Source organism: Hyperolius riggenbachi, chromosome 6 (assembly GCF_040937935.1).
Source record: "Hyperolius riggenbachi isolate aHypRig1 chromosome 6, aHypRig1.pri, whole genome shotgun sequence".
NCBI lineage: Eukaryota > Metazoa > Chordata > Amphibia > Anura > Hyperoliidae > Hyperolius > Hyperolius riggenbachi.
Window position 1 is genome coordinate 320,511,163 of NC_090651.1, and position 24,427 is coordinate 320,535,589.

Consider the following 24,427-nt stretch of genomic DNA (forward strand, 5'->3'; position numbering starts at 1 on the left):
ACGAGGATGAAAGCAGGCTATAAGAGCAGGCACCAGGATGGTTTTCTGCTATACCCGCGCAGTGTAGAGAATCAGAATCTTTCTTTGCTAAGTATTCTTGGTAGGAGGAATATTTTTATATCATGATTCTGTGAAGTTGATCAACCTTGCATCTGGTGTTTCTTTTTCCAGACTCGGTACGGAACTCTCTCAGCACAAATGGAACAGCTAAATCTTTACCGAGATGGTGCAGGTGATTATGCAGGTTCATTGTATATTTATTGTACTGTATTTATAAAGCGGCAACATATTACGCAACGCTCGACAATAAATAGGGTTACAGACAAGATAAATGGAGTGACAGACAGCTCTAGGTTGTACAAGGAAACAAGCTACAAGATCATGGTGGAGTGGAGAGACCAAATAATTCAAGTCCAAGTCAGTCTGTGGGAAGAGTGCATGATGATGATGATGATGGTGCATAATCACCTGGGGTACACGGGGGGAGGTAAGACCCTGCTAAAGGCTTACAATCCAAAGAGATGGGGGTAGGGACACCTTAGGTAGGAGCTGTAGAATAGGTGCTCAGCAGAGAGAGTTAGGGCATAGGTGTTGGGTGAAGAGGTGCATTTTGAAGGTCTTAAAGGAGGGGGCGTGCCTGATCCGTGGTGGATGGGAGTTCCGAGTTCCAGAAAGTGGGGGCAGCTCTAGAGAAGTCCTAGGGGAAGTGAGAAATGTGTGAGGTGGTCAGGCGAAGGTCGTTGGAGGATCGGAGAGGTCGGCAGGGTGTGAATCTGTGGATGAGAGATGTAGTTCAGGCAGGTCTTGTGTACAGATACAGTATATAGACCAGGCACAGGAACTGATCTGATCTGAAGCTGATTATGAAGTGGATAAGGAGATTTACAGTGCAGAGTGGACTTGCAGAGGTGGAGCGATGGGTAGAATGGAGTTTGGCTGCTGCATTCATGATGGATTATAGGGGGGCAATGCGGTTTAAAGGGAGGCCTGACAGAACAGAGTTGCAATAGTCGAGGCAGGAGATGATGAGGGCATGGGTGAAGAGCTTGGCTCTGTCCGGGGTCAGGAATAGGCAGCACTTGGAGATGTTGAGGAGGTAGAAGTTGCAGAATCTGATAACATTTTGGATGTGGGGGTGAAGGAGAGGGTAGAGCCCAGGGTGACACCCAGGCACCAGGTTTGGGAGTTACGGCGAATACTCGAGCTGTTGACCGTGACATAAACATCTGAGAGGGGTATTACATGGGTATTTGTAATTTAAAGCCCAACTCCAGGTTTAAACATTGTCCTAATCTTCTGCAAGTGATTAAGGGACATCTGAAGTGAGAGGGATATGGAGGCAGCCATATTTTATTTCCTCTTAAACAACAGCAGATGATTGAAAAAAAAAAGCATGCAGCTATTCCAGTCAGACTTCTGTCAGAAACATCTGATCTGCATGCTTGTTCAGGGTCTTTGGCTAAAAGAATTCGAGGCAGAGGATCAGCAGGAAATAAGTATGGCTACCCCTAGTTTGGGTGTATTTCAACAGCATGTCTGTGTATGAGCTGCTCATAGCTTGATATATTTACTTACTTTTAGGGCTAGTGTACATGGACCTTACTTACCTGAGGCTTCCTCCAGTCCCTAGAAGTCTCTGTGTCCCTCACCGCAGTTCCGATGTCACACAGTCTTCTGGTGTCCCCTCTGTAGCTACTGCATCTGCCCGGCCTATGACCAGGGTGCGCACAGGTCAGTGGCCGTTAAGAAGGGGACACCAGAACACTGCGTGACATTGATCACAGAGACTTCTAGGGGCTGGAGGAAGCCCCAGGTAAGTACAGCTGCAGTACTTTTTTTCATCTTCAACTGGCACAATAGAGAGGGCTGCAGCGACAATGTGACTGCTGCTGGCACTTTTGGAGTCAACTCAACTCGAACCCGAACTGGAGATCACAGTCTGTATATATTAGTCCAAAATGATCAATTAAGATTGAACTACAGAAAGTCTAAAGGTGGCCATTAAATATACAATTCTCCAGACGATCGATCGTCCGATTCCATCGTAATATCGGTCAGAAATTATTACATTTGCCGATTAGCCAGAGATAAGCAAGTCTATAGTGCTCTCTGCAAAGAAAAAACACTTTTTTCACACACTGAGAATGTTTGGGAATGCTTTTGAATGTTCTTTTATGTACCTAAGACTAGTTACTGAAATGTAATTTTTAGGTGTATAATCCTACTTTAAGGAAATAGATTTATAGATCAAACATTAACAATATAATTTATGCAGGCAATATGAGGTTACACAAGCAGGACAAATGATGAAACCTGCATGAGATTGATGGGTTTTAGAAGGTTGTGTGTGATCATATTTTTAGCCTTGTCATGTTTTTACAGGACTCCATTTATTATTTAACAAGTATGATACGTAAGTTAAAAATAATTCATTGACATTTCTGATTTTCCTGATTTTCAGAATTATATCGTGATATTGAGGATTTTCAAAACATGTTTGATAATACCGTTAAGGAAACTGATCGTAATATTCAGTCAGAACAAGAATATCCAGACGATTCATGTTTTGCCGGTGCCTGTGCGATTGGTGGCGATGTTACACCTGGTGCAGTTACTGAAGTATATGCAGGTAGGACATCTAGCAGCAAGATAAGCGTGAGGTAGAGAAATACTGAACCAAAACTGTAATTCCAACATTGTCATTGTGTTGTACATTTGTACTTAAAGCGGACTTGAACTCAGAACTTCCTCTCTGCTCTAAAAGACAAGCAACAGCATAATAACTTTTAAAGAAAAACATTTCCTTGTTATAGAACTCCTGAGATTCTGCAAATTGGTTACTTCCTGGTATCTGGGGTTCATAGTAACGGTTAACCTCCTGTGTTTTACATATTAGTTTAGAATTTGGCATAGTCGACAGACAGCTGACAGCTCAATTAACACTAGCTCATTACTTGCTGAGAAGGGAGAATTAGATTGGCTGTTCTCTATAAACACACACAGGGTGGATTTCTCTTTGTTCGCCCTGTCTCCTGTGCAAGAGTTCAGGTCCACTTTACGAGGCACACATCATCAACTCAGAATGATCTTATGAATTATCTCTCTGTGTCTGTTTTATTTCCTGAATTATCTTATCATAAAGTTAAAGCAAATCTAACCTGAAAATAAATAGTAGTGATGCTACCTATAACTTTCCTGGTGTCACATATTCTTATTTTGAATGAAAGGGTTGTAAATTTAAAGTGGGATGAAACTCCACAATAACTGGGGAAAAAAAAAATCCAATAAGAAATTATTTATTTAGCTTACCTATCCTGTTGTTTTTAGTGTTCACTGTCAGATTAAGGAGAAATGTGATATGAAAAAAAGAAAATAATATTTCTGCTGGTTTCCAGTTTTACTGTTTCCCTGTGATGCCAAAAGTGACTTCACTTCTGCCCTTTTTTTTTTTTTCACTCATCTTAGTGGTAATTTACTGCTTACATTGTAGCTTTATTGTTCCTCCCACAGCAAACATCACCTAGATCAGTGTTTCTCAACACCCTTTTAAAACCCTGTACTCACCAAGTACCACCTAGCATATTAAACATTATCACAAGTACCCTTTGACAAATATATATTTCATCGTAGTACATGATAATTGGTTCTAAACAATTTCCAAGCATTTACTATTGCTTTTAATTTGCTAAAACACTAATTTGGTGTTGTTTAAATAAGATTTATCATTTTCTAAAACTCTAAATTTGTTATTCTTGGTTTAGTATATCAAGCCCAAGTACCCCCTAGAACCCTCAGAAGTAACCCCTAGCGTAGGACCTAGATAAAAGGTTTACATCACTGTGTAAACTCTTCAAAGGGAGGAAGGAATTTAGGGCTGGTTTACATGGACGTTTTCCTGGCATTAAACACAGAGTATTAAAAGTAACGTTTTTAGGGATCTACCGCAGTCCCATGCAAGTGAATGGGGGTGTTTAGAACGGGCTTTTGCAGGTTTTCATGAAAGCCTTGCAGTCAATTCTGGCGTCTCATCTCAAAAGCAACATGCAGCTTCTAGAAATCGTTTGAAAGCCAGCAAAAGCCACTGAAAGCCCATAAAAGCCCAGTCTTTCCCTATACTTCCTGCAAAAGCCAAGAAAATGCGACTCCCTCCTGAAAGCCATTAAAAGCTAACGCTGGCATTCTTGAAAAAAACAAAACAACCCACAGTGTTTGAACAGGATGCTGAGCAGAAGCTCAGCAGAAGCCCGTGTGAACCAGCCCTTAATTACCTGCTGGTCATAGTGTCATTATATTATCTGAAATGGGAAGTTTCTGCTATCTGCATTTTGAGATTAGCTTGTTACTGTAGCTAAAAATAAAGACTTTCCATAATCCTGTTGGCACAGTTCAACAAAGGCACACAGTTCAGCTTAAAAAAAAAAAAGTTGGGGACATGTAGGGAGCTGAAACAATGCAGGTCGCTACAACCACTCCACTCCTAGGTCGGGAGCAGGACACCACCAAGCCATATGCATCATAGAAGAGAAGAATCCCGCTGCACCGGCCGTGGATTAAAAGTCCAATTTTTATTAAGCAATGTAGACAAACAGCATAAAACAGCTGTCTACATTGCTTAATAAAAATTGGACGGCCGGTGCAGCTGGATTCTTCTCTTCCACGATACATGTAGGGAGCTGTTTTAGAAAAAGGGGTTAACTAATATATATTTGAGGCACTATTTTTAGACAATTTTTGGTTTTTGATGTTCCAACCCCCTTTAACCACTTGAGGACCGTGGGCTTTACCCCCCTTAAGGACCAGGCTCTTTTTTTCCATTCAGACCACTGCAGCTTTCACGGTTTATTGCTCGCTCATACAACCTACCACCTAAATGAATTTTGGCTCCTTTTCTTGTCACTAATAAAGCTTTCTTTTGGTGCTATTTGATTGCTGCTGCAATTTTTACTTTTTATTATATTCATCAAAAAAGACATGAATTTTGTCAAAAAAATGATTTTTTTTAACTTTCTGTGCTGACATTTTTCAAATAAAGTAAAATTTCTGTATACATGCAGCGCGAAAAATGTGGACAAACATGTTTTTGATTTAAAAAAAACCCATTCAGCCTATATTTATTGGTTTGGGTAAAAGTTATAGCGTTTACAAACTATGGTGCAAAAAGTGAATTTTCCCATTTTCCAGCATCTCTGACTTTTCTGAGCACCTGACATGTTTCATGAGGGGCTAGAATTCCAGGATAGTATAAATACCCCCCAAATGACCCCATTTTGGAAAGAAGACATCCCAAAGTATTCACTGAGAGGCATAGTGAGTTCATAGAAGATATTATTTTTTGTCATAAGTAAGCGGAAAATGACACTTTGTGACAAAATAAAAAAAAGTTTCCATTTCTAACTTGCGACAAAAAAAAAATGAAATCTGCCACAGGCTCACCATGCCCCTCTCTGAATACCTTGATGTGCCTACTTTCGAAAATGGGGTCATTTGTGGGGTGTGTTCACTGTCCTGACATTTTGGGGGGTGTTAAATTGTGAGCACCCCTGTAAACCCTAAAGATGCTCATTGGACTTTGGGCCCCTTAGCGCAGTTAGGCTGCAAAAAAGTGCCACACATGTGGTATTGCCGTACTCAGGAGAAGTAGTATAATGTGTTTTGGGGTGTATTTTTACACATACCCATGCTGGGTGGGAGAAATATCTCTGTAAATGACAATTGTTTGATTTTTTTTTACACACAATTGTCCATTTACAGAGATATTTCTCCCACTCAGCATGGGTATGTGTAAAAATACACCCCAAAACACATTATACTACTTCTCCTGAGTACGGCGATACCACATGTGTGGCACTTTTTTGCACCCTAACTGCGCTAAGGGGCCCAAAGTCCAATGAGTACCTTTAGGATTTCACAGGTCATTTTTGTTTCAAGACTACTCCTCACGGTTTAGGGCCCCTAAAATGCCAGGGCAGTATAGGAACCCCACTAATGACCCCATTTTAGAAAGAAGACACCCCAAGGCATTCCGTTAGGAGTATAGTGAGTTCATAGAAGATTTTATTTTTTTGTCACAAGTTAGCAGAAATTGATTTTAATTGTTTTTTTTTCACAAAATGTTATTTTCCGCTAACTTGTGACAAAAAATAAAATCTTCTATGAACTCACCATACTCCTAACGGAATACCTTTGGGTGTCTTCTTTCTAGAATGGGGTCATTTGTGGGGTTCCTATACTGCCCTGGCATTTTAGGGGCCCTAAACCGTGAGGAGTAGTCTTGAAACCAAATGTCGCAAAATGACCTGTGAAATCCTAAAGGTACTCATTGGACTTTGGCCCCCTTAGTGCACTTAGGGTGTAAAAAAGTGCCACACATGTGGTACCGCCGTACTCAGGAGAAGTAGTATAATGTGTTTTGGGGTGTATTTTTACACATACCCATGCTGGGTGGGAGAAATATCTCTGTAAATGACAATTGTTTGATTTTTTTTTTTACACACAATTGTCCATTTACAGAGAGATTTCTCTGACCCAGCATGGGTATGTGTAAAAATACACCCCAAAACACATTATACTACTTTTCCTGAGTACGGCGGTACCACATGTGTGACACTTTTTTGCAGCCTAGGTGCGCTAAGGGGCCCAATGTCCCATTCACAGGTCATTTTGAGGCATTTGTTTTCTAGACTACCCCTCACGGTTTAGGGCCCCTAAAATGCCAGGGCAGTATAGAAACCCCACACGTGACCCCATTTTAGAAAGAAGACACCCCAAGGTATTCCGTTAGGTGTATGGCGAGTTCATAGAAGATTTTATTTTTTGTCACAAGTTAGTGAAAAATGACACTTTGTGAAAAAAAACCCAATATAAATCAATTTCCGCTAACTTTTGACAAAAAATAAAATCTTCTATGCACTCGTCATACACCTAACATAATACCTTGGGGTGTCTTTTCTAAAATGGGGTCACTTGTGGGGTTCCTATACCGCCCTGGCATTTTACGGGCCCAAAACCGTGAGTAGTCTGGAAACCAAATGTCTCAAAATGACTGTTCAGGGGTATAAGCATCTGCAAATTTTGATGACAGGTGGTCTATGAGGGGGCGAATTTTGTGGAACCGGTCATAAGCATTTTGGCCTTTTAGATGACAGGTTGTATTGGGCCTGATCTGATGGATAGGAGTGCTAGGGGGGTGACAGGAGGTGATTGATGGGTGTCTCAGGGGGTGGTTAGAGGGGAAAATAGATGCAATCAATGCACTGGGGAGGTGATCGGAAGGGGGTCTGAGGGGGATCTGAGGGTTTGGCCGAGTGATCAGGAGCCCACACGGGGCAAATTAGGGCTTGATCTGATAGGTAGGTGTGCTAGGGGGTGACAGGAGGTGATTGATGGGTGTCTCAAGGTGTGATTAGAGGGGGGAATAGATGCAAGCAATGCACTGGCGAGGTGATCAGGGCTGGGGTCTGAGGGCGTTCTGAGGGTGTGGACGGGTGATTGAGTGCCCTAGGGGCAGATAGGGGTCTAATCTGATAGGTAGCAGTGACAGGGGGTGATTGATGGGTAATTAGTGGGTGTTTAGGGTAGAGAACAGATGTAAACAATGCACTTGGGAGGTGATCTGACGTCGGATCTGCGGGCGATCTATTGGTGTGGGTGGGTGATCAGATTGCCCGCAAAGGGCAGGTTAGGGGCTGATTGATGGGTGGCAGTGACAGGGGGTGATTGATGGGTGGCAGTGACAGGGGGTGATTGATGGGTGATTGACAGGTGATCAGTGGGTTATTACAGGGAAGAGCAGGTGTAAATATTGCGCTGGCGAATTGATAAGGGGGGGGTCTGAGGGCAATCTGAGCGTGTAGGCGGGTGATTGAGTGCCCGCAAGGGGCAGATTAGGGTATGATCTGATGGGTAACAGTGGCAGGTGGTGATAGGGGGTGATTGATGGGTAATTAGTGGGTGTTTAGGGTAGAGAACAGATGTAAACACTGCACTTGGGAGGTGATCTGACGTCGGATCTGCAGGGGATCTATTGGTGTGGGTGGGTGATCAGATTGCCCGCAAGGGGCAGGTTAGGGGCTGATTGATGGGTGGCAGTGACAGGGGGTGATTGTCACGGACGGTTGCGGGGCCGCAGGCGCGTCCTGTAACCGTCCGTGAAGAAAAAAACAATCGCACTCGATTCCCTGCATCGATTGCGCTTCAAATCGATACAATCTGAGTTGAGTGTGTAGGGAGATGGCAGCTTCGCCAAACGTGGGGGAAGTGTAGCATGAGCCCCGGTGCTGGTTCTGAGGAAGTTTCAGAACATTCTGAGGTAAGGACTGCCAGTTAGGCAGTTTGAAAATGCCCTGATGATACCACAGGGGTCCCACCCCTCATGTCTGGTATCAGGGCACTGGGTAGATCGAGACAGACCTGAAAATGTTAATAAATCTGCCCTGACCTGTACGGTTCTGTGAGATAGAGCCCATATATGGGTAGATATGATTTCTAGCCCCCAGGACAAGGGGAGGGCTCATCTCATCTTCTAAGGGGGTGTATGGCTCCCCGCCCTCACTCCCTCCTACTGAAGCAGGGGCATAAGAATGGCAGAGGACCCAAACTCAGTGTCCTCCACACTGAAACATCTTGAACTCATCAGATGCCAGCTTGAGGATATGCTGGCATCCACCTGGTCTGAACTCTGAACTCAAATTGAAACCCAGAACTCTGTTTTCCCACAAAAAGGACATCTTTCCAGGAACTAAGTATTTTTCTCCCTTCTTTTATTTTTTATACTGGCTATTACTGTCTTAATAATTGTGATTTTAATAATTGTCTGTATATATTAATTATTTATATTGCGTGAATAAACGACTTTCTCCAAGTCATTCACTGTCCGCTACCCTGCTTATCAGCACACACACAGAACTGATCCCGGGTCTCTGAAGATACGCTACTGTTTGTTTGTTGTTGGCTAGACAGAATACCGTGTGTTTAACCGTTTTATTCGCAGGACTAGTCAGTCAGTTAGTGGGCTCCACGGTTCCATGGTAACCGCGGTGGTGGCAGTTTACTCTGAACCAGTAGGTGACGTTGTAATTACCCGTGTCTCACAGGCTCCCTTCTGAGTTGTCTGCGGCTAATTCTTAACGGTTCCTGCGCATTGACTGCGACCAGAGTTCGCACGATCTGTGCGCTGGCACCGTTTAGAAGGCTAAGTGCGGTCAGCCACTAGGGCTCCTGTGACAGTGGTGACAGTGTTAGGCAGCGGTTGGGACCTGTGTTGTGCTGAAAGTATCTACAATAGCGCTAGCGCTATCAAGAAACGAACTAATTCGTTGGTGTAGCTGGAAGGCAATATATTTTTTTATATATACAGAGAGACTGTGTAGCCAGTACCCCTCCCCAAAAGTTTTATTTTATTTGGTGTGGAAATGTCCGGGAACTACAAGAAAATGTGCCTGGCGGACCTGCAAAATCTTTGCCAAGAGAGAGGCATTGATGTCGGCCGCAAGAAACAAGGGGACCTGGTAACGGAATTGTTTCAATGGGATACCCAGCAATTGCAGGAGCTGGATGTGTCTGCTGAGGTAGACGCTGACCCATCTGACTCAAGGCAAGGGGAACCAGAGACTGAGACTCCTGACCGTACAGAGGTTGTGCATCCTGAGGGCCCTGCATCAACAGTTACGCAGGAGAATGTCAGTGTGGACCCCAACCCCAAAGTTTCTGAAAATACTCGCCCGGAACTGGCCAGTACTGGACTGTCCAGGGGTGCTGACCCGGTAATGCAGCAGGCATTACAAAAGCTGATGGAGACTGACCTGGACAAGTACCTGCAGTACATGGCGGAGCAAAAACGAGAGGAACGGGAGCGGCAAGCCGCTGCTGCTGCAGAACGCCACGCGGAGAGGGATGCCGCTGAGCGGGAACGCCAACGACAGCATGAGCTAAACATGGCAAAAGTGCAACAGGCCAGCCGGAGTTCACCGCCCAGCCTCCCTGCTGAAGGAGCTGCACCACCCGTAAGTGCAAAATTTAAATTTGCTAATATTGAGAAAGACACAGACATTGACTTGTTTTTGCGGTCTTTTGAAAAAGCATGCCGTCAGTATCGTCTGTCCCAAGACCAGTGGGCCAGACATCTGACACCTTTGCTGCGCTACAAAGCGCTTGATGCCTTCGCAGAATTGCCTGCAGAGAAGGATAATGATTATGCTGCTATAAAAGACGCTATCATTACTAAGTACCAGCTGACGCCAGAAGCCTATCGGAAAAAGTTCAGGGCCTGGCAGAAAAAGCCTTCTGATTCGTACCGAGATGTGGCCAGCAGCTTGCTCACCACACTCCGCCAGTGGACACTAGGCCTCACCAAAGGGTCTTATGATGTCCTGGAGGACTTGATAGTCCTGGAACAATTTCTAAACATTTGCCCTGCTGATGTACGCCAGTTTGTGCTAGAACGCAGGCCGGCTTCAGCAACTGTCGCTGCAGACCTTGCTGAGACTTTTGCAACTACCCGGGTGGCTGATACCCGCAGAACTGTCCCATCCAGCTGGAGAGGAGGTCAGCCCAATACCTCGGCAGACCCTCCTGCCCCTGTGAGCCGTCCGCCACAGAGGCCACCCAGCGCAGCTGCTGCACCCAGGCCTGCAGCGCCTGGAGAGGTCACCTGTCACTACTGCCGCCAGCCCGGACACATGAAATTCGACTGTCCGGAGCGGAGACAGACACCACCAGCACCTGGATCATCTGCATCACCTGCACCTCACCCACAGCAGAGGCAGCCCGCCAGCGAGCCACAGCCTGGATCATCAGATTTTGTCCTGTTTGCCCGCGGAAAGGAAATCCGCGACCGAACCGACCAGCAGCAACTTGTTAGAGTGAACGGCAAAGTTGTCACCGGATTTCGAGACACCGGAGCTGACATCACGTTAGTTCACTCACATCTTGTGCCAAAGGAGAGCATCAGCTCCAGCCGATCCCTTGCCCTTACTGGAGTAGAGGGCACCCTTTTTCACATAGCCCACGCGACAGTGAAGCTGGATTGGGGAGTGGGAGGAATCCAAGAAAGGGTTGTTGGGGTTATGAAGGATCTCCCAGTCCCTGTGTTGCTGGGGACTGATTTGGGCAAGCTTGTGTCCTACTATGAACCTGCCACGACCGCCTTGTCGCTCACGGAAGGAGACGGACTCTCCACCCACCACCAGGTACTTTATACACTTGGGGGAGCACCAGGGGGAGGTGGGTTGAATGTGCCCAGTTCAAGGGTACCAGGTTCAATAGTGCCTGCTTCAAAGGCACCTGAGTTTGATGTACAGACTGTCTGTTGTGATGATGCTGTAACTGTACCTGAGTTTACTGTACAACCTGTCTGTAATGAAAAAATGTCTATACCTGTCAATGTCATTACTGCATGCAATGATGATTTGAGTAATGTCCGTCTGTGCCATTCTGACAGTGTACCTGTGCTAGCAGTACCGCGCAGCTGCACTGCTCAGAACCCGAGCTCAGAACAGGTGGAGGGGGTTCCGGCCTCCTCCCCCTCCTCTGACCGCAGGGATGAGACCTTTCAGCCGCTGGCCTCGTGTGACATGAGCCAGTTGGCTGAAACTGACAGCGCCCTATTCTCAGCCGCACTACAACGTGACCCAAGCCTGGAGGTGCTTAGGCAGCAAGCCGCTGAGCCCCTCGCAGACGGGGCCGCTTTCAAGGTGTACTGGGAAGGTGGGAGACTGTACAGTGAGTCTGTACAGCCCCCTACAGGTAGATCCCACGCGAATACCAAATGGCTTGTGGTCCCGAGTGCGTTCAGGGGACATGTGCTGAAATCCGCACATGGTAATCCTCTGACAGGGCACTCAGGGGTCCGCAAGACACTTGCCGGTATTCGGAAACAGTTTTATTGGCCCCGGATGAACAGGGATGTAGCAAACTACTGCAGAGCATGTGCCGTCTGTCAGGAGCTGGGAAGGTCCAGGGATCCCCGCGGGGTTCCCTTAGGTCCACAGCCACTTAGCAGGGGAACCCTGCGTGGGCTGGCTGTTGACCTAACCAACCCACTGCCCGTTGTCAGCAGTCCCGGCAGACACCACGTCCGACTGCAGTGGCGCAAACGCCCTGTCCAGAATGGTCCATGTCGGGTCAACCCTGAGGGTAGCAGACCGCGACTGGTCCAGGGGAACCGAGCCACAGGCTCCAATAGGTTTTCCCGCCGCACCGGCAACCCGAGACCCGTCAGCCAGGTTGGCCAACACGCAGCGGGCAGCCGACCCCAGAACGCCAACGGGGAACTAGATCAGATCTCGCAGGTTAGCGGCAACGACACACATCTTGCTGATGAATGTCTATCTGCCTTCTCCCCAGGGAGGGCTGTCACGGACGGTTGCGGGGCCGCAGGCGCGTCCTGTAACCGCCCGTGAAGAAAAAAACGATCGCACTCGATTCCCTGCATCGATTGCGCTTCAAATCGATACAATCTGGGTTGAGTGTGTAGGGGGAGCTGAAGTCCTTTTCTTAGCAGAGAGAGCACCATCCTAAAGGCTGGATGGCTCTTTTGATATGCTAATGAGCCTGGGCCCAGAGAGTCCCTGGCTTCAAGCTGTGCGGATGGCCCATCCATCAGGTATAAGGTGACACCTAGCTGATCTCATGTAGATGTTAATTAACCAAGGGGTGATCAGGATGCCTAGGTGCAGCCAGGCAGGCTACAAATCTCCGGGAGGTCTTGACACCTTGCTCACTGGTAAAGATCAAAGGGGAAGTCAGCTGTTAGCAGCTAAAACACATCCTGAATAAACCTGAGTCTCATAGCATAATCCATAACTTCCCAGATCTGTCATATTTCTGGGGTTCCTGAGATGGCAGCTTCGCCAAACATGGGGGAAGTGTAGCATGAGCCCCGGTGCTGGTTCTGAGGAAGTTTCAGAACATTCTGAGGTAAGGACTGCCAGTTAGGCAGTTTGAAAATGCCCTGATGATACCACAGGGGTCCCACCCCTCATGTCTGGTATCAGGGCGCTGGGTAAATCGAGACAGACCTGAAAATGTTAATAAATCTGCCCTGATCTGTACGGTTCTGTGAGATAGAGCCCATATATGGGTAGATATGATTTCTAGCCCCCAGGACAAGGGGAGGGCTCATCTCATCTTCTAAGGGGGTGTATGGCTCCCCGCCCTCACTCCCTCCTACTGAAGCAGGGGCATAAGAATGGCAGAGGACCCAAACTCAGTGTCCTCCACACTGAAACATCTTGAACTCATCAGATGCCAGCTTGAGGATATGCTGGCATCCACCTGGTCTGAACTCTGAACTCAAATTGAAACCCAGAACTCTGTTTTCCCACAAAAAGGACATCTTTCCAGGAACTAAGTATTTTTCTCCCTTCTTTTATTTTTTATACTGGCTATTACTGTCTTAATAATTGTGATTTTAATAATTGTCTGTATATATTAATTATTTATATTGCGTGAATAAACGACTTTCTCCAAGTCATTCACTGTCCGCTACCCTGCTTATCAGCACACACACAGAACTGATCCCGGGTCTCTGAAGATACGCTACTGTTTGTTTGTTGTTGGCTAGACAGAATACCGTGTGTTTAACCGTTTTATTCGCAGGACTAGTCAGTCAGTTAGTGGGCTCCACGGTCCCATGGTAACCGCGGTGGTGGCAGTTTACTCTGAACCAGTAGGTGACGTTGTAATTACCCGTGTCTCACAGGCTCCCTTCTGAGTTGTCTGCGGCTAATTCTTAACGGTTCCTGCGCATTGACTGCGACCAGAGTTCGCACGATCTGTGCGCTGGCACCGTTTAGAAGGCTAAGTGCGGTCAGCCACTAGGGCTCCTGTGACAGTGATTGATGCGTGATTGACAGGTGATCAGGGGGATAGATGCATACAGTACACAGGGGGGGGGGGCTACTGGGGGGGGGCCTGGGGAGAATCTGAGGGGTGGGGGGTAATCAGGAGGGAGCAGGGGGCAGTTTAGGGCATTAAAAAAAGATAGCGTTGACAGATAGTGACAGGGAGTGATTGATGGGTGATTAGGGGGGTGATTGGGTGCGAACAGGGGTCTAGGGGGTGGGCAGGGGGGGGGGTCTGAGGGGTGCTGTGGGCGATCAGGGGGCAGGGGGGGAAATCAGTGTGCTTGGGTGCAGACTAGGGTGGCTGCAGCCTGCCCTGGTGGTCCCTCGGACACTGGGACCACCAGGGCAGGAGGCAGCCTGTATAATACACTTTGTATACATTACAAAGTGTATTATACACTTTGTATGCGGCGATCCGGGTGCTAGTAACCCGCCGGCGCTTCCGAACGGCCGGCGGGTTACAGCGCGAGGGGGGCGGAGCCAGGCGCCGGCGGCCGATCGCGGCACGAATGACGCAATCGCGCTGCCCATGCCCGTAAAAGGACCGCCGCCATTTGTCTATACGGCGGTCCTTGCGGGGTCCACTTCCCGGCCGCCAATTGTATATACGCCGGTCGGGAAGTGGTTAACTCTGAAGTGTGAGTAGCAGCCATATCAGTATGACATAACAATCTGGTTCATTCAGCTTGCACACAGAGAAATAATAGATTTTGTACTTTTTGCATCTTATTGTCGAGAACGTTAGTTCAGCCAGATACTAGTGTTTTGGCTTCTATTTACTTTTCAGTAAAGCTGTCACTGCTATTTTCATGGAGAAAGCATTGGTTTATTAGATCTTGCAATGGAAAATACAAGAAAACACAGGCAGGTTCTAAGCAGGACTAGCACTATATGTACCCACGTTTGCCTCATCATGGCACATGTCAGTACAGGTATGCTTTGTAGTGAAAAAAAATAAACAAGGTGAGACAATGCAATAACATTTGATACATGTAATCAAAACTGTTTCAGTCATGAAAAATGTATTGAATTTCAGACACATTGAAATAAGTACACTTACATTTTTCTATGACCAGAGTGACACAAAACTATTACAAATATTTGTAAAATAATCTCTATTCATATTTTACAGAACAACAAGCTTATCCAGTTCAGGAACAAGAGACATTTAAGCAACAAATACTGAGCCATTTTACCCACAATTCCTTTGGTAAGAAGACTGGAATGTATCAGTCCTGAGCGATACAGGCACTCTTTCATGCTTACTGGTATAGCCCATTGGTGTATTGTGGCTAGGGTAGGGCTTGCCACATTTACACACGTTGCTGAGCAAAGTGCTGATCATCCTCTGAGCAAAGTGCTGATCATCGTATTATATAAGAGGGTGGATTTACCAAGGTTTAGAAAACACTATGGGGTCCGGGAGTCATAAGTGATCCATAAAAACTAGGCTGGATTTTAACGTGCTGTCTGCAATAAGGTGGCAAAAGTCACTGGTTCATAGCAGACTATAGAACGAGATGTTAGCAAATTAGACTTTGTGCTATCACAGTCTCCAGCAGCATCCGCATTCAAATGAAAGTCCTCAAAGTGGGAGCTGCACATGACTATAGTCAGACCACTGCTTGTTTACAACCTTCTTAGTGACACCCACTATGTTCTGATCTGACCCAGGAGAAGGTTGTATGCTTTTGCTGCCTGTGCCCACCATCAATTTAAAGTGGACCTGAACTCAGAACTTCCTCTCTGCTCTAAAAGATAAGCAACAGCATAATAACCTCTAAAGAAAAACATTTATTTGTTACAGCTGATACAAACGCTGCAATAAATCTGCAGTGTATCTACTTCCTGCTTTCATGGAAGCAGACTTAGGGTTGACATCCTGTGCTTACAAATTAGCTGCTCTGCCAAGGCAGCCAGCTGACACAGCTGAGAGATCACATTACAGTTTTGGTTAGTCATAGGTAAGGGGTAATTAGACAGGCTAAACTCTCTAAATACATACAGGGTGCATTTCTCTTTTTTATTTTCCTTCTGTCCTGTGCAAGAGTTCAGGTCTACTTAAAGTCACTTGAAACAATTATTCATGATCATTTTGGGAGCCTTTTCAAGTACGCCACTTGACGTGTCCTGGGAACTCATTTGCAATTAGACATACTGGAAATGCATGCCTTATCGCTATTCTTATTTCCCACCACAAACGCAGGCAGCTTGCCCCTCCTCCTCCATCCATAGAGCAGAGCGCGCTCATTCAGGAGCCAACTAGCATGTCAGTATGGTGGTGATAGTTCCAAAACTCGAGGGCCTGATGAACAAAATTGCGGTAATACCGGCGTGCCCAGACAGCAATATTACCCTTACTTCAGGGAGCGTGTCCTATGAATTATGCTATCAGCGCAACCTGTTATACTCGAGTAGCATAACTGTTTCTACGGTAATGCCCATTACTAATGAGTGTTACGGCAAAGCTTGTAAGTAACGGGCATTACTATAGCAACGGTCATGCTACTTGAGTATCCCGGGTCACGCTTATAACGTAACTTGCACTACTTACTGCTGGATGTAAGAGTAATATTGCCGTGCGCTGTCTGTGCCCGGCAGTATTACTGCGATTTTGTGCATCAGGTCCATGGTGAGAAAGGTTTGATGTGTGCACAGAAGTATTCAGTCTAGGACTACTAGGCCTTATTCTCCAGTGTTGTTGGCTTAGCTTGCGGTTTTGTAATAAGGGTTTTCTTTGCTGTCTCAGAAACAAATTTTGAAGTCAAGATTTATTACCGAGGAAAACTGGTGAAAAGCAGCCTGGTCTCCAACCGATACGGATTCTGCCTCACCTCCAGAGAACAGCCATCTCCTGGGGGCTACCTACAAGATGTGACCCTACCAAAGCCTGAGACAGAAGTGACTGATAAGATTCTGATCCAAACAGTGAACCGGCTTCTCCCTACGCTGGACCAGGGAACTCTGGTGGAAGTGCGCAACGGGGTTATCTGTGCCAGGCGACTAGGCGCATGCAAAAGCTTCTGGAGCATCACCGAGACGCCAAACACGACAGAGCCCAATCCAATCGACAAAGATGACTTCACCATCCTGTATACCCTCCAGCAGTTTATTACTGGTGTGTATTACTCACTGTTCAGATACATCTTAAGGCCCGTATACGCTACGTCAATTTTCAGACGATTTTTCTGACAACCAGCGATTTTTTTTTTTGTTTGTTTTGAACATGGCACATGGCGAACGAGAGTTCAAGCAATCGTGGTACTTTGCACGGGAATCATCGGGGATCTTAAAGATCCAATCCGCCATGACGGTCATTGTCACGTGTCACCAAATGTCTTGTGTGTAATTGCATGCCTGAACCCTTGTCGCGAGATTGCAGAAACTCGCCGGTAATTGGAAAATTCGACGGAAGAATTATTGTTGGTACAGGGTCTAAAGGAGGGGAACAATGCCCTAGCATGGCACTCCAGATCTTTCAACAACATATCGGATTGGCTGCACACACATTATATTCTTGGCAGAGACCAATGAGTTTAATTTGTATGTGAGGCTTAAAGTGCGCACACATATTCAATCATGATTGGCCAATTTGACCTCTTTCATGTAGTATGAGAACTTACCTACACAACGTAGTCAAAGTATTCAAAATCTTTTACTACATGGAAGTGGTGAAATTGGCCAATCAAAATTAGATAGGCGTACGTATGAATTGGCCGCCGGGAGACTTGGGCGCAGGACACAGCCAGTATATGGCTTGTCCTGCTACCACACAAGTTCCCGGTGGCATAAATACTATTCCCCTCCACTTCCATGTGGATAGTGGGGAATGAAATAATTCGGCTTCCAGCTATAGCTGGAGGCTGAATTACAGTGTTTTAAGAGCAACTTCAGCTCCGTCTTCTGACGGCTCTGAAGTTACTCACAGCCGTGATTCCTATTACGGTCTATGGTGGCACCGGCTGCGCCCAAATCTCCTGCGCTGTTATTACAGCGTTCAGTAGATAGATGTTTTTTAGATTCCTGGAGGAGCCTGAACTCTGTACAATCGACAAACTATCCAAATTATTATCTTCTATTCCCGTCAGAGTTGATTGAATTTATGGAACACAGAAGAAAAGACTCTCCCAAATATTCCATATGGATTTGTCTCGGAGAACGATGGCCAGACAGAGCGACATGGAAAAATAAATGCGTCATGGTTGAGGTGGGTAACTATTGTGAAATCGATAGAAAATAATGTTTTTTGGAAAGAATATTTTATTCATTTTAGGATAATAAAAATAAAATACAGTACAACACAGTATCAAAAGGTGTGGCAATACATGGGCCAAACGAGTCAGCAGAACACAGGGAAAGTATGAGAACTCTGGATCTTAGGGTATTGTCACTGAATGTCAGGGGGTTAAACCTCCCAGAAAAGAGGTCAGCTATTTTGAGACTTTTATCATTCATAAAAGTGTGTTCGCTAAAAAATCTGGGTGGGAAAATACCGCATTCTGTATTTTAGACTTCTGTGTGCTAGTTCATAAAAAGCTTCACAGGTGCGGTAGAAGTTCGATATTTTCCCGAACTAAAGCTGGCGGCAGCATGAGAAACTGCCTGAGTTGATACATTTTCTCTGTGCAGAGACAGCGTTACAATAAAAGAGGCATCCCCAACTTCCCTTTAGATGTGCATTTTTTTTAAAACGACCTCTGTTTGCCCTTCATCTGCGCTGAATCTGTCTATTAGTCTTTCTAAACAATCTATTTAATTGCCACAGCTTAGAAGAACTTAAAGAAATGTTACTCATGCAGCCTGATGTAAAAAACATGAAAACAGGTAAACAAGAGGTTAAAAAACACAGCCTGTGGTATTCTGGAAGCCTTTTTTGTTCTGTTCTCACTGCTGCTGTCTGGGAGATCTGTCTCCATAAACGTTTCTGTTATCCGCTACCTTATCGCCTCTTCAAAGCAAGCGGTATTCTCCGTCCCAATACCGCCTGCTCTAATCTTTATGAAATGACATTTAGTGTCATGTGTTGAGATAATAACCGCACAAGGCGGTAATTTACCTCACTGCTCGGTAATTTGATCTTTTCATGCGGTAACAGCTTTTATGAATTTACATTTTGCTAAGTGGTAAAGTCAGCTGTTTTCAGCATTACCGCATGCGGTAATGCTTTATGAATGATAGCCTATGTCATAGAGAAAGGGCAAGTATTGTCTGTCTACAGGAAACCCATTTTAAAGTTCCCTCAACACCACGGATCTATGATAGATTCTATAGATCAGTCTTTGTGAGTATACTACAAGCAGCCAAGGTTAAAGGAACAGTAATTTTAATAGCAAAAAAGGTCCCATTTGAACTTAGGGAGGAATACGCAGACCTGCTGGGGAGATTTAATATGATCAAGGGCCAGGTGGGAGATAGGATGATCACGGTTGGATCCTACTACACGCCAAACTCGGTGCTGGAGTTAAGGTGCTGGAGGGATTTCTGAGGAAAGTGGAGTCTTTCTCGGAGGGAAGTATGATTATTGGAACAGATTTTAATTTGGCGTTGGAACCACAAATTGATACATCAACAAGCAGATCTACGATAGCTAGTAGTATACTGAGGAAATGTAAAAGCTTATTGCATAGCTCTCAGCTGATGGTTGGCGCGTGGGCAGTCCATCCGGCCGTGACTATGCATATTAGTCTCAGGTTCACAAGTGCTATTCGAGGATAGATATTTTTTTTTTGTCACATGATCTGCTCTCCTCCTCAAGGTCTCCTAGGATAGGTTCGATAACGATATCAGATCACGCACAAGTAATGGTGACCCTAGAATGGAGCGAAAAAAGTAGGAACCCAATGGTATGGCGCCTGAATAGTGCTTTGTTGAGAAATAAGGAAGTAGTACATAGAATTAAGGAAGAACTGGAAACATACTTTTTGCTGAATTCCAGGGGTGAGATGTCGGATATGACGGTCTGGGAGGCACATAAGTGCTATATAAGAGGGGTAATGATACAGGAGGGGGGCAGGAGAAAGAAAGGAGAGAGCTGAGATGAGATAGGCCCTAGATAACATAGAAAAACAACATAAAGAGAGACAGGACAGAGTGGTCCTAGAAGAACTAACAAGGGAGAGGAAAAGATTGAAGGAACTTCTCTTCCATAAAGTTAAAAATACAGCTCTGAGTCGTAAGAGCACTTTATATGAGCATGGGAATAGATGTGGGGCCATGTTGGCTAAAGCCCTTAAAGCGTCTAACACCCAGCATTTCAACTTTGCTTTAAAAGATTGCTTACAGCTTAGAAACTATTATGCCAGATTTTTTTTAAGCAGAAATTCACTGAATGGGTTAAACATGACATTTTAGTTTTGCATTTGGCTAGAAATCAGTGCTGAGGTTTAGATACAAATGTATTCTTGTTTGGAATGCAAATAGTCCTCTGAAAAGCCTGTCTGGAAAGCCCTCTGTGCTCTCGCAGAGAGGTGTTTGTTTATTTACATTGTAAATAGATACATTTGTATCTAAACCTCAGCACAGACACAGATTACTAGCTAAATGAAACACTAAAAATTCATAAAGTGTAGAGAAACCGAGAGCCCAATATAGTGTAGTATGTTAAGCATAAATGAAGTAAAGGTTATCGTGAGAAAATTATACTCACAAACATGGGTTACCACACAGGCAACCACTGTATAGGCAGGTGAGGAGATTAGACCTGTCCTCACTCAGGGATAAGAAGTCGCTCTCTGTAGATGCGAAAGGGGGTAGATCACCCCTCCACCAGGGGTGGACACGGTATAGCAGTAGGAGAACAGAGGCGCCAGCAGGATAAAAGTGGATAAAAACTTTAAAATTTGCTGGGAGGAAGTGGTGGACTTACCTCCATAAAGCAGACACGAAAGACTGTCTGAATAGTAGTCACATTTATTAATTAGTACCCCAATTTTTGGGGTACTAATTAATAAATGTGACTACTATTCAGACAGTCTTTCGTGTCTGCTTTATGGAGGTAAGTCCACCACTTCCTCCCAGCAAATTTTAAAGTTTTTATCCACTTTTATCCTGCTGGCGCCTCTGTTCTCCTACTACTAAAAATTCATGTTTAACCCATTCAGTGAATTTCTGCTAAAAAAAGAATCTGGCATAATAGTTTCTAAGCTGTAAGCAATCTTTTACGACAAGACAAATAACATATTATATCGTGCTTTTCTCCTGGCGGACTCAAAGTGCCAGAGCAGCAGCCACTAGGGCGTGCTCTATAGCCGGTAGCAGTGTTAGGGAGACTTGCCAAAGGTCTCCTACTAAATAGGTGCTGGCTTACTGAACAGGCAGAGCCGAGATTCAAACCCTGGTCTCCCATGTCAGAGGCAGAGCCCTTAACCATTACACCATCCAGCCAAAGCAAAGTTGAAATGCTGGGTGTTAGACCACTTTAAGAAACAACAAAAGAGTAACTATATTCCCTGTATTAAAGATAAACCTGCAAAGAAACATTATAAACTTGAGGAAATATCTAGGATATTCCAAGAGTATTATACCAAATTGTACAACTTAAAAACAAAAAATAGAGGAGAGTGGGAGGAGGAAAAGAAGGAAAAAATAATGGAATATCTGGCACAAAGTGGCATGCCTAGGCTGTCAGATGAAGATGCCTCATCCCTGGAGTTCCCCTTGTCGATAGAAGAGGTAAAAACAGCACTTAAACAGATGCCAAAGGGAAAGGTACCGGGGCATGATGGCCTGACCACCGATTATTATAAAGTATTTGAGGAACAAGTGGTGAGATACTTAAGAGAAGCATTTGATGAAATAAATGGGATGGAGGGCACAAGGGGGGGTCTTTCACCCCGTATGCTGTAGTCCCATATCCCCCCCGTATGCTGGAGTCCCATCTCCACCTAAAATAGCATGGAAGGACACCAGAGCAAGTGCGACACACAGAGCAGAGAGGAGGTAGGTGCCAGGTGGACCAAACTATTTGTCCAAATGCTGCCCACTAGATTCAGGTGGCTTTATGGTAGGCCCGCCCCTGTTCATGTAATATATTTATACTACAAATATAGCACTATACACAAGGTAACCCCAAACCCCTAGATACACATGGAAGTACGTTATAATGGAAGTTCTCCGTAACATTCCTCTATTTGTAATGAATGTATGATTCCTGTTTCCTGTGTAGATCGTACCGGTGGTGATGCGATTGCTTCATGAGATGAGCTATAGCACAGGAGCCTCCTCACTGAGCCCCAGTGATGTCAACTTGGAAATCTCTGATTCATTATCAGCCACAAATGCTATCCAACTTCTGAGAGACATCAAGGAAATGATGGACTGGACATCGTAACACAACATAGATTAGCCCCTCATTATTGTAGATGTTTCTCCAATACTGTGGAGAGTCTTCCTCCTTGTGCTGAGCTTGTTACTATCAGGACCATACCGTGTGTATTCTTTTGGAAGATTTATACCTGTGCCCACTCCTGCTCCTGAAACAGACTAACTAAATGTTAAGTTACAGATTACCCACCAAGCTCATGGTGAACCAGAACTCCCAGGAGTGTGTAAGGGGCTACAAAGGACCCAAAAGCCCTCTTACTAAAATGTCATGGAAAACAAGCTTACCTTCTTAAAACAGAAGGAATTTGCGGTAATTCAGGTGGGAGGGAGCATATGTCATTTCCCACAATGCATCTCTGCTGAATATACAAATCGTCCTTTGTTGTCCTAGTAAGCTGGCCACACCTCCGGAACCGCTGGAATGCAATGACGTGTCAGCTTGTTAATTGCTAAGTAAGTGAACAAGACTGAACTGCCTAACTGAATGGGACTGGACAGGGAAAATACTTCAAATAAGGAGAAAAAGGAGTAGTGGGCAGGCACTCAGACAGCAATATACAGTGGAAGGCCCTGTAAACTTTCAGCATAGTTGCCAGTTCGCTTGAGCGTGCTCAAAGGTTCTGAAAACCAGTATAACATAAATAGGAGAGAGAAAAATCAGCTTGACACTACTCAGTTTTGATTGGCCACAAATACAGCATGTGTACAAAAATGATTGTAAAAAGATTGTACATATCGTGGCTTGCAGGGGGTGCTGGGATAGCAGTGGGTGCCGGTGGTGCATGACTTGGTGACCGTTTCGCTGTGCTGTGCTTTTGAGGTGGTACACCACCGGCACCCACTGCTATCCCAGTACATCCTGCAAACCACAATAAGTACAATCTTATCATATCAATGGACTGTTGTATTTTTATACGAATATGTGTGGCCAATAACAACTAGGAAAATACTTAAGTGATTGGGACCATATTGTACACTTCTGTACAGCAAGTTACCATGATATACTGAGAGGCTTGACACAGGTACATCATTTGAGAGTGTGTTGGGTACAGAGGTGTGATTTTGCACATTAAGGTGGAGGTGTTTGTGTGTGTATATATTTTATTATCACTTCTTATAACAGATTAAAGTGGCATTAAACCTTACAAATGGTAGTCTAAGAAAACACTGTATTGAGTTAATTAAAGTAATATCTATTGCCCTGCCTTCCACTATTTTTTATTTAATTGTTAAAGTGTGAAAAATATTTTAGTTATAAAGGACAACTGTAAAGAGGGATATGGAGGCTGCCATATTTATTTCCTTTTAAGCAATACCAGTTGCCTGGCTGTCCTGCTGATCATCTGCATCTAATACTTTTACCCACAGCCCCTGAACAAGCATGCAGCAGATTAGGCGTTTCTGACATTATTGTCAGATCTGACAAGATTTGCTGCATCCTTGTCTCTGGTGTGATTCAGTCACTACTGCAGCCAAATAGATCGGCAGGGCTGCCAGGCAACTTGTATTGTTTAAAAGGAAATAAACACGGCAGCCTCCATATACTTCTCGCTTCAGTTGTCCTTTAAAATAAAATGTGCTTAGAATAAGGAGAGAGCAGAGGGTGGAAGAGAAGGGGGGGCTATAAGGGAGGGAGGGAGGGATAGATGTTATTTTACAGAACCATATGCTCTGTAAAAGCTTTTTTATGGGTAGCTACGTCTACCTTCTCTGGCTCTGATGGCCTATCCTTGGGTGAAAATTCTTAAAATTAATAAAACATTGTTTAAAAAAAATAAAATGTGCTTCTCTGGATAAAACCCACACGTTTTATTTCTCTTGGTTATTACATTTAAAATATGTACATAGTACAATGTAAAGTGACAATATATTATTTGGAAATAAATGTGTATTTTTTTAGTTTTACGTCTGTCACTAATTACAAGCCCTTAGTTGCAAAAATAACAGTAATAAAACCTCATAACATACATATTATAAAAAAAAATTGAGTCTCTAAGGTAACTATTTTTGTATTTATTTTTTACATTTTTTTTTAATCTATATACAAATGTTTTATTTTGGTCATTATTGGGGGGAAGGGTAATTTTGATTTAATTCAATGTATTAGGGTGTATTTTTACTATTTGGCCACTAGATGTATTACCACACAGGAAATAATGTATGTTTTCACTTTCCTTTTGTGTATATTTTCACTTTTATTTTATCAATGGCCACCGACATTTCATTGATGCTGGGGATCATTGATCTCAGGCACTTTGATC

General features: G+C 44.6%; 1 protein-coding gene across 2 annotated transcripts in view; it reads left to right on the forward strand.

Moving 5' to 3' along the window:
• The window catches only part of LOC137521726 (interferon regulatory factor 3-like), a 43,973-nt gene extending 19,908 nt beyond the window's left edge, over positions 1-24,065 (forward strand). The window contains exons 5-10 of one of the 2 annotated variants that reach the window (XM_068241383.1): positions 172-232; positions 2,462-2,629; positions 14,977-15,054; positions 16,594-16,962; positions 17,933-18,051; positions 22,009-24,065. In XM_068241383.1, coding sequence (XP_068097484.1) covers positions 172-232; positions 2,462-2,629; positions 14,977-15,054; positions 16,594-16,962; positions 17,933-18,051; positions 22,009-22,173 — 960 coding nt within the window. In that variant the 3' untranslated portion in view covers positions 22,174-24,065. The remainder of the gene's footprint in view (positions 1-171; positions 233-2,461; positions 2,630-14,976; positions 15,055-16,593; positions 16,963-17,932; positions 18,052-22,008) is intronic. The other variant, XM_068241384.1, reaches the window with a different exon arrangement.
• Positions 24,066-24,427: the final 362 nt, after the last annotated feature.